Here is a 17999-nt window from a genome sequence, read left to right as displayed (position 1 = left end):
CTATGGAGGAACTCTCAGGACACATGGTGGAACATGCAAGAACATGCAGGGGCATTAACAGATTCATGAGGTATAAACAAATATTTTAAGTGACCACTAGTTTACAATTATGCCCATCATATATCCGGATGACGATATAAGGATCCTTGAGGTTCTTGGTGAAGATCTGAGCATTGCAATCATTCCTCAAAAGAGTGGAGAATAGTAAGATGAGCAATATTAGTAAGTGGATGCAAAGTAACGGAAGTGTAGGTGAGAGTCAAAGAAGATACTGATGTGGAAATCTGTGCTTGTGCTGAGGATTTTGTGGATGGAAACCACTAGCTCTTGGAAGGGATCCATATCTCTTTGGTTCATGCTGTTCTGGTCTTCTGTCATGGAACACCAGACTGCTAAATGCCAGTTTTGAAGCAATGGATAATGGCGAGTAAGTTCAGACAAATAGACAGTCTGGCTGGATGATGAGTTGATCCATGACAGTTGTGACTGATTAGAATTTCGGTGATTGAGTGGTTAAGTGGTGGATGAGCCTGGTGTGGCTGTGACACCATGATTGTGTGTGGAGTACTGTGTTCTGTGTAAGCCCTGAGAACATCATCCCCATAGTGCCAGGATTCAGCGCTGAAACTCTGTTTGTCTTGAGTTTGTTCTCTGTGTCTATGCTGTCTTGAGTCAGCACATGGCTTTGTTTTACTCAGGCATGTGCTCTTCTAGCCCCTTCTCTTTATCCCTGTTTCCTCTTTAACACACCCTGGTTAGTCCTTGTTGAGTCCATGCTAGTTTAATTACTCTCACCTGTTCCTCATGTGCTTCCGTCCCTTTTTAAAGTGTACTTGCCCATTCGTGTTCATTCTCTTCAATCCTTGTTTTTGTCTCTGTCTGTGGACGTGGCTGAGTGTGTGTTCTGGTGTCCCTGCCTGCTTGTTCTTGTGCCATTTCTTGTTTAATTTTGTAGTTCCATGTTCTTGTCTTGCTCCTTGTCTGGAGTTTTGTCTGTTTTTCACCTTTCATTTAGTGTTTATTCAGTTCTTCTAGTCCTGATCTTTTGCGTTGTGTGTGTGTAAAAGAGAGAGAGAGAAAGATGTATTAAGTTGGTTGGGTTAAATTGGGGTTAAATTGGTCGTTATTTCTTATTGTGTTATTTAGGCTTTGTTAGTTCTTTTGTTTAATTTATCCCACTGCCCACTTTGTAGTAATTTGTGTTCTTGTGGAACCTGTCTTGCCTTTTTGTGTTTCCTGCCCTGACCTGTTCCTGTGAGTCCTGCCACTGGTTTTACCTGCCTAGCACATGGTCTGCTTCAGCAGTTAACAAGTATCAGAGTTATGGTGTCTTGTTTGGTCCTTTCTATCTGCCTGGTCTTGCCACTCCTTCTGACACTGTTGTAATCTGCCACTTACTGTCTGAGACTGTTACAGTGGTCTTCTCTAGCTGTCTATGTTTACTGTGTCCCTGCCCTCTTGTATCAGTTTATTTTGTCAAGCACTCATCACTCAGTCAGCGATTGGGTCCTCTTTCCAGATCCCTGACACATAGATTGATATTAAACAGACAGCCCAGATACGTGGGTTATTTCCAGTAGTTCATTTGAAGCTAAGCAGAGGAAAAACAGAAGTCATAAAACTCTGCATCACTTACCATTCAGTGTAGATTGTGTTTTGTCATGCCCATATGCCATCCTCGTCATCCTGAAATAAACATAACATGTTACTATAAACAGGTCCTCGCCAGAAACAGTATTGCCAGAAACAGCAGCAAAAAGCACAGAATTCTCCAATATTCTCTAAAATTAATTTATTAAGAGTTGTTTTTACTGGAATTGTTGGAGTAAACATGTCTGATAGAAGGGATTGCCCACATAATTTTTATCATACAGTTTTCCAAATTTAACATAAACTGTCTTGGTACCACAAACATTTTTGAGCTAGTCGTTGTTTCTCTAAAACTATTAGAAGTTTTGTAATGGGGTCACTATAAATTGAGAAAAAATATATTATTTAAAAGTGTGTGTGTGTGTGTGTGTGTACATAAGTACAACACAGACAAATCTCATGTAAATTTGGGTGAGTGTGCATTTTAAGTCAGTGACCTGTTCTGGTGGGGGGGAGATCAGTTCACGCTGCTGTTCTTGATGTGAATAATGAGAATACTGTGGATGAATGTGTCCATCTTCATAATGTTCTGCCATGTGCTTCGTCCTGCTGTGTCCCTGATGGGCAGTATACAAATATCCTATTAAAACCTTTGTCTCTATAAACATTGGTAAAAGTGGGAATTTTTATCGCACAAGCACATGTGGGTGTTTTGACAAACTACCCCGAGAGGAATTCTTGACTCCAGAGGCAGAATTTTATTAATACAGAGAATGAGATTAGAGGTATGCAAAGACATTCTGCTGACTATAAGTAACTTTGGAAGTAGATGTCAACTTATTCAAACCATAACCGAGGGAAACACAAGGTGGGGAAAATTAATCAGGAAACAAGATTGGTGGGGTCAAGACAACTGTTATGAAAGCACATGACACACAGAATATTATTAATTTGTCCTATTGTCAGTAGGATATACCATAAAAACCTTCAAACTTGTTTTTATTAAGCTTTTCTTAGAAACACAACTCGACCACAAAACAAATTTGTTAATTACAGACTCAAATCTCCCTTTTCTTTAAAATATACTAGAAAATGTGGTATCATCACAATTATGTTCCTTACTAGAAAAGTGTTGTATGTGAGGTTTTCCAGTCAGGAATTAGATAAATAGTACTGAGACTGCTGCCATCAGAGTTACAAATGACCTGCTCTTATCATCCCATCTTGGTTGTATCTCTCTATTAGTGCATGGTTCAAATCTTATTTTGCTGAATGAAGAGACCAATTTCAAATGCAGTATGGAGTACCTCAAGGCTCAGTACTAGGACCATTACTTTTACACCATTTATTTTACACCATTTACACAGATTTCTTATAAGTCACAGTGTTGTGGTTTTCACTCGCTCCAAGAGCGCTCCACCACAGTTCCTTTACAGGTAAAATTCATGCCAACAACTCATTATATAACTGCATACTTAGCAAGAATTCACAGGTTAAACATATAACTCACTTGATAGAAAACAATCAATCCAAAATAATGTGAAGGCCATGATGATGTAGTATGTATGTATGTATGTAGTTATACCAAAATCATTTTTCTTGATTCATATGTGTCAGTATGTGTTGTATTTGTTTAAATCAGATACTTTGTTTAAATGCATTATTGAGATTATTCAGCATGATGTTCAAAGCAAAAATGCAGTAGATGGCTTCCATCAGCACTACTTAAGCTTGCACACTTCCTGAACATTTTCAATGCTGTATGTGTATGTGTGTAAATGTGTGTTTTTCTCAGATTCTGGTTGTTGTTTAATATTGACAAAGACTCCTCTTTAACGCTGTGTCCTATGACGTGACTGCAAAAATGTTTAAAACACACATACATACATACACGCACACGCATACACACACACACATAAATAACATGAGAAAAAGGTAACTTTATTCTTGGAGTTACAAACAGCATTAGAGAGGTTTATCTTCAGTGTTAGGTGTTTTTTTTTTTTTTTTGTCACATCGTAGGACAAATCATTAATATGTCAACTACCCATATGATAATGACAAAATTTATACAATAATGATATAGGTACACTACAGCTCTCATCTGTGTCTTTTTCTCACTAAAGGATTATTTACTCATGGGGAGTGTTAAACAGATAATGGCTACTTCCCTGAAATTCCTTCCCTCTTTTCCAGTTGTTTACAAGTCACTTGTCTGGCCTAAAGACAACATTCCCCAAAAGCTTGTTCAGTCTTGGTTTCTAATAGCCTAGTACATGATGTTAGTTACTGTTAGTGTTTATTACAGGCACTGTTTTTTATTAAAGCTTTATTAAACTTGTGATTAATACAATGAGTCAATGTGATGTAACTTTCTGAATTCCAGATAGAAAGTGCTCTCAAGCACTGTGTCCTAACCATGCACAGTTTCTAGCCCAACCAACCATAACAGTGCCAATCAAGTGACCTGTGTGTCCTGCACAAATTGCAAAGTGATTCAAACAAAACTATTAAGAACTAAACATCAAACATGCACTATGTCGTCTGTTACACGCACTGATTGCATTTTACTTCAAAAGCACAAAACCACATGGAGAAAAAACATTAACTGACCTGCTGTTTTTGGTAATTCATAAACCTTTCCTTCTCTCTCCTCAAGGTCATCACATCCTCAGGGGTCGACATGTTTCTCATGGGAGAAAGTTCTAGTAAATTGATGCAGCCATCTTTTTCACTGACGGCAGCCAGCAAAGCCTGTTGTCTGGTGGGAAGGTAAGAGGAGGGGGTTTGTTACGACCTACGGTAAGTCATTAGTTAGTCATTACTTAAACAGAAGCAGACACAAACACAAAATACAGTAAACACACATACACACACATAATGAAGGGCACAGCAGGAAGACATACTTAGCTATCGAGAGAGCTTCGGTGATAACTCACAGTCTGCTGCTCTTTTCCCTTGATCAGAAGAATTTAGGCCATATGAGGCACAATTTTGCCCAAAAGGTCAGACAGGGAATCTTAACAAACTGCTGCCTAACCATTAGGCTAAAAACAAACAAAAAAACCCTCTTACACAAATCATTTTTGATGCATCCACAAGCATTGTAAAAACCATGATTGAAGTAAATTAAAGTAAACAATGCTGGAGTAAAGCTTATGCTCTAGGTGTAATACAGGGATGTTCAAATTTCTTCCTGCAGGACCACTGTAATCGTAATTGAGTACAGATCTTCAGAATCATTAGAAATTTACAAGAAAGTGTGCTGAATTTAATGGAACTAAACTATGCAGGATGTTGGTCCTTCAAGAGCAGGATTGAATAACCCCAGGGGCCTCATCTATAAAATTTGATTTTATGATTATCTTTTAAATATACATACGATTCATATAAAATACCACTAATCATCATGATTTAGAACAGTGAGCTGCAAGAACAGCTTATATTTTCAAAAAACCTCAGACAATAAAAGTGTGTACATCTGCTCAGACTCCAGCGTGATCCTAAGCACTTTTCCATGTCAAAGACATAAAGCTATTATAAGTATGAGCACTGGCGTGGATTTAAATATACGCAAACTCTAAGTTAAAATCTGTGAGTATGCACATTTTATAAATGAAGCCCCTGTTGTAGTACATCCCTCCACATCATCTAAGATGTTGGTCATTATTAGTTTATCTTATATTTGTTCATATTGTATAATTTTGTTATATATTCTTATTATAGATAGATTTCATAATAAAAATGTAAGTTAGTTAAGACCCTTTATAACAGCAGAATAAGAGTAATTCCATGCTGTTGATCAGTAGCTGTCTGAAAAAGTTTCTTGCATCCACAAATTACCTCAATCACATTTAATCCTTCAGGCCTCTTCATTTTTGGGATGTGACTGAAACCATGAAATGCATCAGTTTTTAATGGTACTATGGACTTTGTGATAATATGCAATAAATGTTTAGAAAATAGATAGTTTTACTTCCAAATGATTTTTAACTTACACATGCTATTACATTTCCAAAATCTTTTGACCGCACAATCATTTAATTCTGCCAAAGAACCAATATGTCACGGCTCGTGGTTACAGTAAGGAGGTTAAGATGAGAGAATAAACTTAATTGGGTTTTAATTAACGTCAACTCACACAGACCATAGAAAGTAAAATTAACGCAAGACCCTGCTATAGATATTATAGTCTCACACTAGAAGCGCGCGTCATGGAAACTCCCTCATCACCACAAACAAAGAGCTTTTAACTCAAGTTCATCCCTACTGTTCGCTTCATGCTGAGAATAAGATAGACGCACTGTAACAAATATTTACCTCAAGAAGATGTGCTCAGAGGAATAAGCTTCGGATTACCTCAGAAAAGTAGAATGCATCCAGACTTGATCCAACGACCATGAATATGAGTAAGTCTTTTTTATTATTATTAATCTATTTGTGTTAGTTTCACATAATGTTTACAGATTTTAATAGACTTTTTTCCAATTCCTGACAAAATTCATAATCAATTAAATATTGAAATAAATATATTGTTTTCTGTCAGTGAGTAAACAAGATGATTACATGATGATATGCCATTACCCCAGAGTTCTCACCCTAGATACTTGTCCACAAATCCTTCCTTCATCTCCTTCATGTCTGCTAGTTCTATTCAGTTCTCCATCATTTCCTGGGTCTCCCTCGTCTCTGCTGGTCCCAGCCAGCACACTCAAAAGCACCCTCCTGCACCTGCTCCTTCTGAGCAGTCTCCAGTGCTCGCTAATCCTGAGTGCCCTCCAGACACCATCCAGGCAATTAAGGCTGGACAAAGATATAATTTGTGGCGATCTTCCAACATGTGATTTTTCCCTGATCAAGCTGATCAATCTTGTCTTAGGGGATGGTTTTGCAGGACTCTGGGCTTTTGAGCTCCCTGAATTTGGCCTGCCAGCTGGACTTCTGGCTTCGCACTCACTTGTGCAGGTAAATCAAGGTACTGTTTCTGTGCCAGTGGTTAATGTAGGCACCACCAACATTGTATTGTAATGGGCTCAGTTAGGCACCATAATGAGTGTCTATGTAGTTAGTTTACCATCAAGGGCTACTGAAGTTAAAAGGGTTGCAGCTACTGTTAATGCCAAGGTATCTCAGATAGATCCAACAGCTGAAAAACTACTGAAATCTATGGATTTTTCTATACTGTTACCTGAGAATCAAGAGCAGGCCGAAACTTTGCTTTGTCGATATCAATTGGTGTACCCAGCGCATGAAGTGGATTTGGGTTATACAGAGTGGTTAGACATACCATTGTTTTGTGGTGTCCCTGTTTGGCAGCATTACCATCGTATACTCCTATTAGAATATGAGGTAGTGAAAGCACATATCAATACCTTGCTGAAGACTAAGGTTGTAGCCATTAAGCAATAGTCCTTATTAAGAAAACTTTATTTATCTTCTGTAGCACAACACCTAGAGTCTCTTTTGAGCAAGTTACAGCGTGAAGTGCAATTTGTTCAGAGGTGGTAATTTCGTTTGAGAGCGTTTCCACAGAGCCAAAGAAATTGTTGAAGTTGCCCAGTGGCCCCAGCCTTCTAGTCTGTCAGAGCTCCATCCTAGGCTTTAAGTTATTACTCCTGTTTTGTGAAGGGGTTTGCCAAGTTTGAAGCCCCTCTGCATCAGCTGGTTGCAGAATTTGGAAGTGAGTGGAGAAGGATTTTGCTAGTAGTTGAACTGACCCAGTGTAAGAGAAGCTTTGGAGACCTGAAAGGTCAGTTTACCACATCCCCAGTACTTGCTTATGCAGATTTTACCCTTCATTTTATTCTTGAGGTGGACACTAGCCTATGTGGATTATGAGCTGTCCTCACACAGAATCATGGGGGGTGAGATAAGACCCATCACATTTGCAAGCCGTGAATTTTTGGCTTTGAAGTGAACAATGGGCGAGAAATTTGGGGAATATCTGCTCAGTCAAAAGTGTGTGGTATTCACTCACAATAATCCCCTTAGCTGTCTTACATCAGCTAAATTGGGAGACACTGAGCACAGTTGGCTTGCTTTGACTTTGAAATTAAATATCAGCCAGGTAGACGCAATACTGTATGGATTGAACAGTGCCAGAGCGCCCAGGACACCTTAGCTTTCTGTAGATTTTCTGCTGGGCAGAGTATCCTTACCTGTAGCAGGTGAGGAATATGAGTGGATTGTAATGCACCAGACAAGGTTGCAGGTGGCTTTAGATGGCGCTAGGGGCCATGTGAGAATTGCTGCCAATTGTCGAAAGGGGAGTTTTTATTAGAGAGTGCAACATTCGCCACTCAAGTTTGGGCAGTTGGTTTCTCTTTATGAATGCAGTATGCAAGTTCAAAAGACCTGACCAATTATCTGGGGTTTACACCAGGGAAACAAAGTTGAAAATTAGGAGACCAACAACAGGTCAACATTCAAATGTTCATTGCTTGCCAAGGTCAGTGGGGGAAGCTGTGATTGCTCTCTTTAGGCCTTGGGATTGATTTTTCATTTAATTACTTATCGTTGAGGAGCCGATACATAATGTGGGGTGTAATGTAGCAGGGTGAAGATTTTGTTGTCTTGTATTTTTATTTTACATTTCTTGAGTATTGTTGTTTTATTGGTTAGCTATAATTGTATAATTGTATTTAATTTTGTTTGTTTGTTTTGCAGTATGTAATTTTGTTTTGTGTACCTTGTTTTCAGTATTTTGTGATTATGCAAAAAATTCTGCAATAGCTTTTTATTGTATTTCTCTCTCAATTTGTATAGTGGGAGAGCCCAGCTGGGTTGTAATGTATCAGTGTCATTTGGAGGATTGTCATGATAACAAATTTGCTGCGCTTTCAAGACTGTACGTTTTGTTTTTTTAAGGCTTGATATCAGGCTGAGGACCCCTGCTGGCCACCTTCTTTGTTTCTATAGTTTTTTTCCTGGTGTATTCAGGGTGGTGTAGTCGATAGTTAAATGTTATTTTGTAAGTACTTTCACTTGGCTATTCTTGCCACACATGCAAACTGTCACCATGGTCAAAAGAGGTTTAAAGAGTGAATTTTGAATTTAATTTAAAATCAAACATCAGTTAAAGTCACAGCCGATAAGAAACATTTGTCATTCAAAGAGATCTCAAGTTTAAGTTTGTAGTATATAGAATTTAATTTATAAATGTAATTATGGTATAATACTTGACAAAACTTCTTGGATCTCACATATTTTCAAACATTACTACAGCCCTGGCCTATTTCCTCAAAACAGGTGTGGCTTCAATACAGAGTGAGAAAACTGCCACAACAAAATTATAGCAGCACATGCTAGACAGGGGCAAAAGTGATGCACAAACTGACTAGTCCAAAATAGTCTGCTTTGTAACCACTCCATTTATTGTAGTTTTTTAATTTAGGTCAATTTGTGACTCAACTATATGTCCCCATACATATTTGTATGTAATGGTAGTACAAAGAAACACTTTGAAAAACCAACATATTAAAGCAGTAGTTGACCAAACACACAAGAAGAACAAATGTGCATTCTGTAGATACACAGTGTATGTGCCTGAAGGAAAACAAAAATACAAAATGTGCAGTAATGTTGGTCCCCAGGACCAGGATTGAAAATCACTAGTGTGGTGTTCAGTATGCAATGTTTGTGTACCAATAAACATAATAAATGCCATGTGAGACTAATTCCCACATTCCTGTTTTCCCATGTCATTTTGTAAAATGCCAGAGAAACAGATTACAGATTGCACAGATAAAGAGAGCGTGTATGTCTTGTCATTATGGTAAATGACTGTGCATGATGCTTTGTGTGTGTGTGTGTGTGTACCTGGTGTTACCTAAGTTATGAGGACAAGTCCCTACAAGTATATAAATTCCAGTAAATTTTGAAATTGAAGAAACAAGGTTGTAATTCATATAGAAGCGTTTGAAAAATCTAAAAATGCATGTAGTTTTATGCAAGGAGTAGATTTAGGGTAAAGAGATTTAGTTTTTACAATATATATATATATATATATATATATATATATATATATATATATATATATATATATATAGGGTCAATATTAACTCATTAACACAAATTTGTTGTAACTACCTTATAAGTGATGTGATTGGGTGTAGGTTTTTGCTGTGATAGCTAAGCATCTGGTTGTTGTAAGATTCCAACACAACAGATAATTTTACATTAACATTTATTCATTTAGATAATGCTGATTTTATTATTGCACGATTAACTCAACACTCATTTTCTGATCTGTGGCCTAGCCAATGGTTGGAGACATGGAAGAAGTTGCTGTCAAGTGTTGCCAATGTTCTCTTGCAGGATGCGTGCAGTTCTGTCTATTAACCACTGTGTGCAGTTAATGGGTTATGATTTACTCACAATTTCATATTAATTGTCTGACAATAATTTAAAACCGTTTTATTGAGAAATGAGGTGTATCAAATACAGTAGCCTATGTGGACACAGAGAGGCAAACAAACGTAATAATAAATTATATGTGCATTTCACATGTTCAGAAGAAGTGAGCTGTCCTGTAGTGTTACAGTGTAAACAGTTTCAGTACAATTACTGGTATTACTATGTTCTTTTTTATGTGTAATAGACATGAATAGACACGTTCTTTGAAAAACATCTAAGACCTTTGAAACATGTAGAGTCTTCATGCTCTATGTAAATTATGGTTTCACTTAAAATAAATATATATATTGCATAAACATTCATTTCTGTTAATAACCATGTCAATAAAAAAGTACTAAAAATTTGAGAAGTATTTATTTAAGGTACATTCAGAACAGTTAAAAATGTATGATTAAATTGCGATTAATCACGAGGTAACTCATGACAGGCATGCAGTTAATCACTGCAAAATATTTTAATTGATTGACAACGCTAACCAATCAGACACAATCTATTTGTTATACTTAAAGTAATCGCACTCACTAGCAAATCGCATTAATAAAATTCAATCTGACGATAGCTGCTCACATTTCAGTTTGTCTAACAGACATTTGAGGGACTATAACCTTCAACTCAACCATTGCCAAGACAGAACTGTGCAGAACTGCTTCAAACCCATCATTTCAACACAATTTCACCCTCCAGTTGGATTGGCTGTTATGTAGTCAACCATAACTCTATAACAGCCAGAAACATTAGAGTTAGGATTTTTGATGAACTGAATTGTAATTGGATTCACATACCTAAAACTGTTGGTCCTGCAGATTTGCTTTATTCAACATCAAGAATATCATGACTTGTCTTTCAGCTTATGCTTCATAACAACTCGTTCAAGCTCTTGTTCTGTCCAGGATGGAGTATTGAAATGCTCTCTATCACTTTTACATTAAAATCCCTCCTGGTGGAATGACCTGCCCTGAAAACCTGAACCTGAAAGCACATCTCTTCCATCTTTATTTGACACTCTAACTCTAGCACTCTCTTTTCTAATTCTATTCTATTTATATAACAGACACGTGAAAGAGTTTATAGATGGCCTCCATAGCCTTGACAGAGCAGAATGAAGGTTCACAGATGGCCTCCATAGCCGTAACAGAACAGGACAAGGATTCACTGATTTCTCTCACACTAGACTGTGAAACTGAAAAACTGACAGTGAGTCAAAACTGAAGATTTGGGGGCAATAGACATGGAGTGATGAGGCTCAGAATGTTCAACTGTGACGTGGCAAGATTCTGGAAGTTCAGTGAAGATGTGACATGACCTTGTGTAGAGGTATTTGAATACTTTTATTTTGAAATGTGTTTTTGAGAAATGGAGATGAGGAGCGAAGGAGAGAGAACCCAAGCTCGAGGGCATGTGCACGTGAATTGAAAAACTTGGTGCTGTCACGAAAGGAGTTCAAAGAGACAAAGAAACAAAGAGAGTAAAACTGGACTATCGGAGACTTAATCAAGTCACATTCAAAGACGCTTAAAGGTAACAAAGACAAGTCATCAATGTCTGTTCTTACTGACGTCAGATAGGAACCACAATGGACTTGGAGTGATATAGAGGGATATAGAGCATGTCGTCGCCTATGCAAGCTGGGGTCTGAAGGGTTCTGAAAGAAATTACAGATATTATAGTGCCTTCATGCTGGAGTTACTAGCCCTTAAGTGGGCAGTAACAGAGAAATTTAAGGAGTACCTGATGTTTGAAAAGTTTCAAGTAATCACTAACCACAATCCCCTCCGATACCTGGAAACAGACAATCTTGGAGCAGTGGAACAGCGCTGGGTCGTTCAGTTATTAGAATTCAACTTTGAGGTTTGTTACAAGCCTGGAAGACAAAACATGCCGACGTTCTTTCTAGGATTCCTTGGGGTGTAGAACCTGAGAAGGATGATACAGGGAAAGACTTCATTCTGTTAAACTCGGACGAGGTACGAGCATGCTTGTGGCCAGGTAAAGGAGAGGAGAGCGAAAAGATGCCAATACATGTTGCCAAATAAGCCATCATAAAGAAAGGTGTCGATGGTTACAGCTGGTCATCTATTTGTGAGCTACAGAAAAAGGATCCTTGTATAGCACCTGTGTATGTTGCTGTACTTGAGAACAAGAGGTTAGTGACACACAGTTTCCGAGTTATGGGAGCCCAACAAAAGAAGTTGGCTAGACAGTTTGAGAAGTTCCCCGCTAGAAGTTCTTGCCATGGATTACACCACGCTTGAGAGATAAGCAGGAGGTTTACGAGAATGTTCAAGTACTTACAGACATGTGTACAAGATTCACTGTGGCATCCCCACTAAAAATCATACTGCACACACCACTGCCAAAGCCCTTGTACGAAACTTGTTCGTTTGTTATGGGTGTCCTGCCCGACTGCACTAGGATCAGGGGAGGTGTTTCAAGGCAAGTGTAATTAAAGAGCTCTGTAAGTTATATGGAATCAGCAAATGCACAGTGCGAAAGATTCAATCGTATGATGACATGCTGCGGACATTACCCGTAGAAAAGAAAAAGGACTGGAATACTTACTTGCCTGACCTGGTGATGGCTTACAATAGCCATGTTCATTTTTCGATGGGGTACTCTCCATTTTATCTAATGTTCGGATGAGACGCAAGGCTGCTCATGGATGTCCTAGGAGGAAAAAATTTAACTGATGATGAAGCTGATGACTTGGATGAGTGGATGAAGAATCATCATGAATGCAACTGCCCAAGAAGATTCTAGGAGAAAGAAGATCTATGATCGCAAGACGGCAGGAGCGCTCATTAGATCTGGTGTCACAAAATTCAACAAAATTCAAGTGGGAATCCAGACCATATTTGGTAGTGCAACAGAAGAGTTCAGAGCACAGATTTACCTGAGGAGGTTGCCATTGACATGTTTTATGAGGAGGAGGGTAGTGTAAGTGACAGGGAAGGGGTAGAACCTGAACAAGATGCAGAATCTGTAAACTCTGACATGTCAGAAAATGACATTTGTGAGGTACCTGATCTGAGACGGTCTAAACAAGAAACACAGGGTAAATTGCCTGTAAGATATAGAGATGACTATATTACGTAAATTTGAGCGAAGAAACCAGCAATCACCGGACTTGACTCCTGAAGATTAGTTATGTCATGACTTGACTCTGCGGAGATGTGACATGACTCATGACAATCATAACTTAACACATGACGATCAATTGTGGCTTGACCTAGTTCATGATGACTTGACTTGATTCATGACTGGCAGTAGTGGCATGATTCTGTGTTCCTCTGTGGCACCCACAGTAAATAAAGAGCCAACAGTCAACAAAGCAAAATCCAAAAACATCTTCCCAAAGCATAACAATCTGAGCTGCTTGAAATTAAGAAAGTTATCAATGTAACTGACAGTCAAAATGTTAAGCAAATGTTTTTTGTCAGACATGAGGCAACAACACCATTGGCTTTTGACATTGCCTGTTGGTATATGCTGGCTTGGTGTTTTACAGCCTCATGGCACTTAGCTTAGATTGGTAATAGTATCTATAGGAGCAGGCCACAGAAGAAGACAAAAAGAGAAACACAGTCCAATAAGGTGAGTAGAAATGCAGGGTAACACTGACAAGACCAGATAGCTAATGCTTGTGAAGTGGTTTATATAAGTTCATGATTAGTGATTGCAGAAACATTGGATTCAAACTCTGGCAATCATGATGGGACCTGGGGCTGTGGTTTTGGCTGATTCTATCACAGATACAAATGGTAAAACCCTGTTTCAAAGTGATTTAGTGACTCTGTAGAGATGCTTATTATATCTGTAAAAATGCTTTAATGCTCTAGACGTTTCTGTTTTGTGTAAAATAGCTTGATAGTATAAATGTGTGTACTGTAACAACATGTTTAAGTGGCAAGCATGCCACACTCTGACTTGTCTCTGCACGAATGCAATGTTTGTGATGTTACAGTTTGTCATTTAAGAACACAGGGGTTTACAAATATGTTTGATGTGTGCTTTTCTGACACCTCAGCTGTGCCCACAGCTGCACAATACACATCTCTCCGTGAGAATGAACAATCAGAGTGAGTTTCCTTCTTGTATCCACTATACACATAACACAACCACACAGCCATTGTCTCTTCACACGTCTAACTCAACTGTGGTAAGTCCAAAACACACACCCCAGCAACTTTGCACTCAATACAGACACACAATATGACATAAAAAGGCGTAAAAACAGATAAAAACACCTATAAGCATACCTTTGATATCCACAGATATACACTTTGTGCATTGTGCATCGTGTTTTGATTTTGTCACATATTCAGACACAAACTATACTAAATGAAAAAGCATGTTTCCTTGACATTGTTATAATACTGTAATGACATTGCTTCCTTCAGCCTCTGTTTTCTGTGTGGTTACACAAAATATAAAAAGTTAGGTTAGTTAGTTTTCATCTACACTCCAAGACTGAACGGACAAATTATTTTGTCAAATCAGATTTTTTTTTGTCAAACATGTTGCTACAATTATGAATGAACAATTTAATTCAAATTGTGTATAGGGTAAACATAAAAACATAGAAAAAAATTACTGTCAGTCACTTCACTTCACCACAAGCTGATGGAGCTCTACACTTTTGAGAAAAGTCCCATTAACCTATATTTAAAAAAATATTTGTAAGTGTGCAGAACTCAGTGCAGAATATGCAGATGCTCAATGTAGAATAAAAAAAACAACAATGGATTCTGACTTATGATGCCATCATGTCACTTGGAGCTGTTCACATAATTGGACTCTGAATTATGGGTCTATGGAAACACAACTAATAACAAAATTAATGTGTTTGTGTAATAATAATACATTCATTTTACAAAGCGCCTTTAAAAGTTGCTTTCTCAAAGCACTGTAAAAGAAAACTTATATTAAAAACACAACAATACAAGACAATAAACACTACATTCGACAAAAATGTAAATTACACAAAACAAAAGGAAGACTAGTCAATTAAAGACCTTCCTGAAAAGAGTGTTTTAACAGAGTTTTTAAATACAGCTTAAGAATTAGCCTCGCTAATATCAACAGAGTTGTTTATCATAGACATTTGAACTTTTGATCACTCTTTGTTTGTTTATTTTTGTGATTTTTCAAAGATTAGATCAAAAGTCTTAACAATAAAGATTAATTTTCACAGCCTTTCATATTTAGCAAGGGTGCCAATCGTGGATGCTCTGTGGGTAAACAGATAAACATAATACAAATAATATAAATAAACTGGCACTCATGCATTCAAATGCAGGTCCACTTTATATCTGGTTTAAAACAAGCAAAAACCTGTATGAAATGTAATGGTCCATAGACGATATAAAAATAAAAATGAGCTATTATGTCAGAGCAGTAGCTTCCTGACCCATGTTCTGACATGTGCTACAGCTGTGCAGAAGATGACCTGAGTTTTAATGTCAGTATTGTTTGTGATCTAAAGAATTTTGTCATAGGCCATGCGGAAGAAGCACACAGAGAATAGAGTAATTTGGAGAAGAAGAGTAGAACAGAAGACTATTTTTTTAGCAAGAACAACAACAAGTAAAGACAATGATGAGAAAACACCAGTCAGGTGCCTGTTATGCAGCGCACTTTATTGAGTTCTTCAACATGTGATGCTGAACATTTACTGTGTATAAAGCTACTAATGACTTATGTGGATGCTATTTATTAACCTGTTAGATTTTGACGTTTGTTCTTTTTATTAATTCCAGATTCATTAAATTGGTAGTTTAAGCATTAAATTGGTAATGTTAAGCAGCAGTGTAATGTGTTTGAGTAAAGTAAAGCTAAGTTTTTTAGAGTGTTTTTAGAGTTGTTTAAAACTACCCGCTAAAAACATTTTGAGTAAAACAAGTAAAAATTAATCTATCTCAGATTATAAAAACAAAAACCAGTCTAGGACAATCCCAGATCCCAGATACACCAAAAACAGTTTCCAGTCGATTACGTAAAAGCATGTGGTCAGCAGTATCGATGGCTGAACTGAGATAACGTAAGATGAGACTAGAAAGAGAACAATAGTCAGAAGCTAAGGCATTGAAAACTTCAACAATGGCTGTTTTAGTACTATGCAGTTTTCTGAAACCAGACTGACAGGACTCAAACAGATTATTGATCAATAAATAATTGTGTAACCGAGATGAAATAGCAACCCATTTTTTTATATATATTTTGCCAATAAGTGGAAAATGCAAAATTGGACGAAAGTTACAGAAGGATGGAATTAGAGTACTTGTGTTGTCTATTTTTAATATACTGCTGATGATGTGAAAAAACTGTCTAGTGTTATTTTGATTATTGCCAATAATCTGAGAATAATATGAAGACCTTGCAGTGTCAGATTCGGCTTTATATAGGCCTAAACAGGTTTTCCAAGCTTGTTGCTCCAGTCTATGACATTCCACCTTCTTTAAACGCAAATTGTCATTATACCAGGCAATCATAATCAACAGACAAAATGCTAGTTATATAGTTAACTCTGTTAATGGCGGTGCTTAATTTTTGTACCCTGCATTGGCAGTTATGTGGAATTTACAGAACTGCAAACATTTCATTCTGTCTGACTGCAGTGCTTAAGCACTAGTGGATGACTTCTACCGACATATTCTTGAGAAATGCCACTCACTTGAAAAACAGTCAAGGGAAACATTAAAACCTGCTCCGTAAAAACCTATCAAATTCACAGCATGTGATAGCAGCATCAAGAGTGGAGCGGGAGCATCCGCATGGATATCTGTCCTGAACACACCTCTAAAAGTAGACCAAGATTAAGACACAGCCCTAGTAGAATTACAAGAGATATGTTTCTACTGGCATTCGGGCCTTATATTGTAGTGATCACCTTCACATACACAGGACAGGACAGGTGATCCTTGAACACTAAAATGCAGCCTTTTTCACAAACGGAGAAAGCTTAACATTAGGAAGATAATATGAATTTAGTAGAAGCACAGTGCCAGGTCAACCGGCAACTAGCATAAGCATGACTCACTAACAGACAACACATGTTACTCAGTAACCTGCTTAGTGGAAGCAGTATTCAAGAGAAAAGCCGTTTTCACATACACTTAGAGTTTAGAAGTTACAATTATGTGTTGCGCAAGGATGGGAGCACATTTCACAAGGAGGAATCGTATGTTTACTGCAATACCTGCATGGTATGAATTCACTTTTAAACACTTGTGATTGATCACAGGGTGTTCTCCGAAATACCCATAGCTGTCTATCAAACGTATCTCTAGCATTTAGAAGAAAGGTTAAAGAAAAATGAAATAATATCAAAAACAGGTTATTGAAAGATTGTGTTCATACTCACTTTAACTGCAGGATCTCTGACAGCTGTTTACTGTGATCAGCTCGTATCCTGCTCAGCTCACTGTCGCGTTCAGACAGAGCATTCTGTGTAGACGACAACCGCTGCCTTGTGGCATCTAACTCTTTTCTGGTTTTGTCTACATCTGCCATCAAATCGTCCAACTATGAGAGTGAAATTATGTAAACAAAGTGTACTTATGCAATATTCATGTATACCTTTTTATCTTCCATTTTCTCTGTATATTCTAAATTACAAACATTAAACTATTAACACATAAACAGACACTGAGTGATGAGGGTAGGCTGGAAAATGTAAGTAAATCATTATGCTACTTTTCCTGAAGTTTATTGGAGTCAGTTAAGGAGATTTGGTAGTGTCTTTTAATAAAGGCACACAAAGCTACTGACAGATCTGGTAATTAACAAACTTGGAAAATGCTTGTCTTACCTGTCTTTGAGAAGTATTGGGACTCATTTCTCCAGCTTGGCCTGGATTCACAGACTGCTTTTGGTTCTGCTCCTTCAGTTGTCTGCAATGCAGAATATTTATATTCATGACCATTCATGTCTGTCAATGCAACTATACATACATTTTGATTATTGATGCTCCTTGAGTTAGTGTATTGACAGCAAAG

At 37.6% G+C, this 17999-nt stretch overlaps 1 protein-coding gene across 1 annotated transcript in view; it reads right to left on the bottom strand.

Moving 5' to 3' along the window:
• Positions 1 to 1476: 1476 nt before the first annotated feature.
• The window catches only part of LOC122335431 (ERC protein 2), a 40910-nt gene continuing 24387 nt past the window's right edge, over positions 1477 to 17999 (bottom strand). The window contains 5 exon segments of the mRNA XM_043233292.1: positions 1477 to 1686; positions 2088 to 2207; positions 4204 to 4351; positions 17366 to 17526; positions 17813 to 17894. Of these exon segments, the coding sequence (XP_043089227.1) occupies positions 1660 to 1686; positions 2088 to 2207; positions 4204 to 4351; positions 17366 to 17526; positions 17813 to 17894 (538 nt within the window). The 3' untranslated portion in view covers positions 1477 to 1659.

Source organism: Puntigrus tetrazona, unplaced genomic scaffold, assembly GCF_018831695.1.
Source record: "Puntigrus tetrazona isolate hp1 unplaced genomic scaffold, ASM1883169v1 S000000776, whole genome shotgun sequence".
Classification (NCBI taxonomy): Eukaryota; Metazoa; Chordata; class Actinopteri; order Cypriniformes; family Cyprinidae; genus Puntigrus; species Puntigrus tetrazona.
This window is presented reverse-complemented; position numbering and strand designations above follow the sequence as displayed.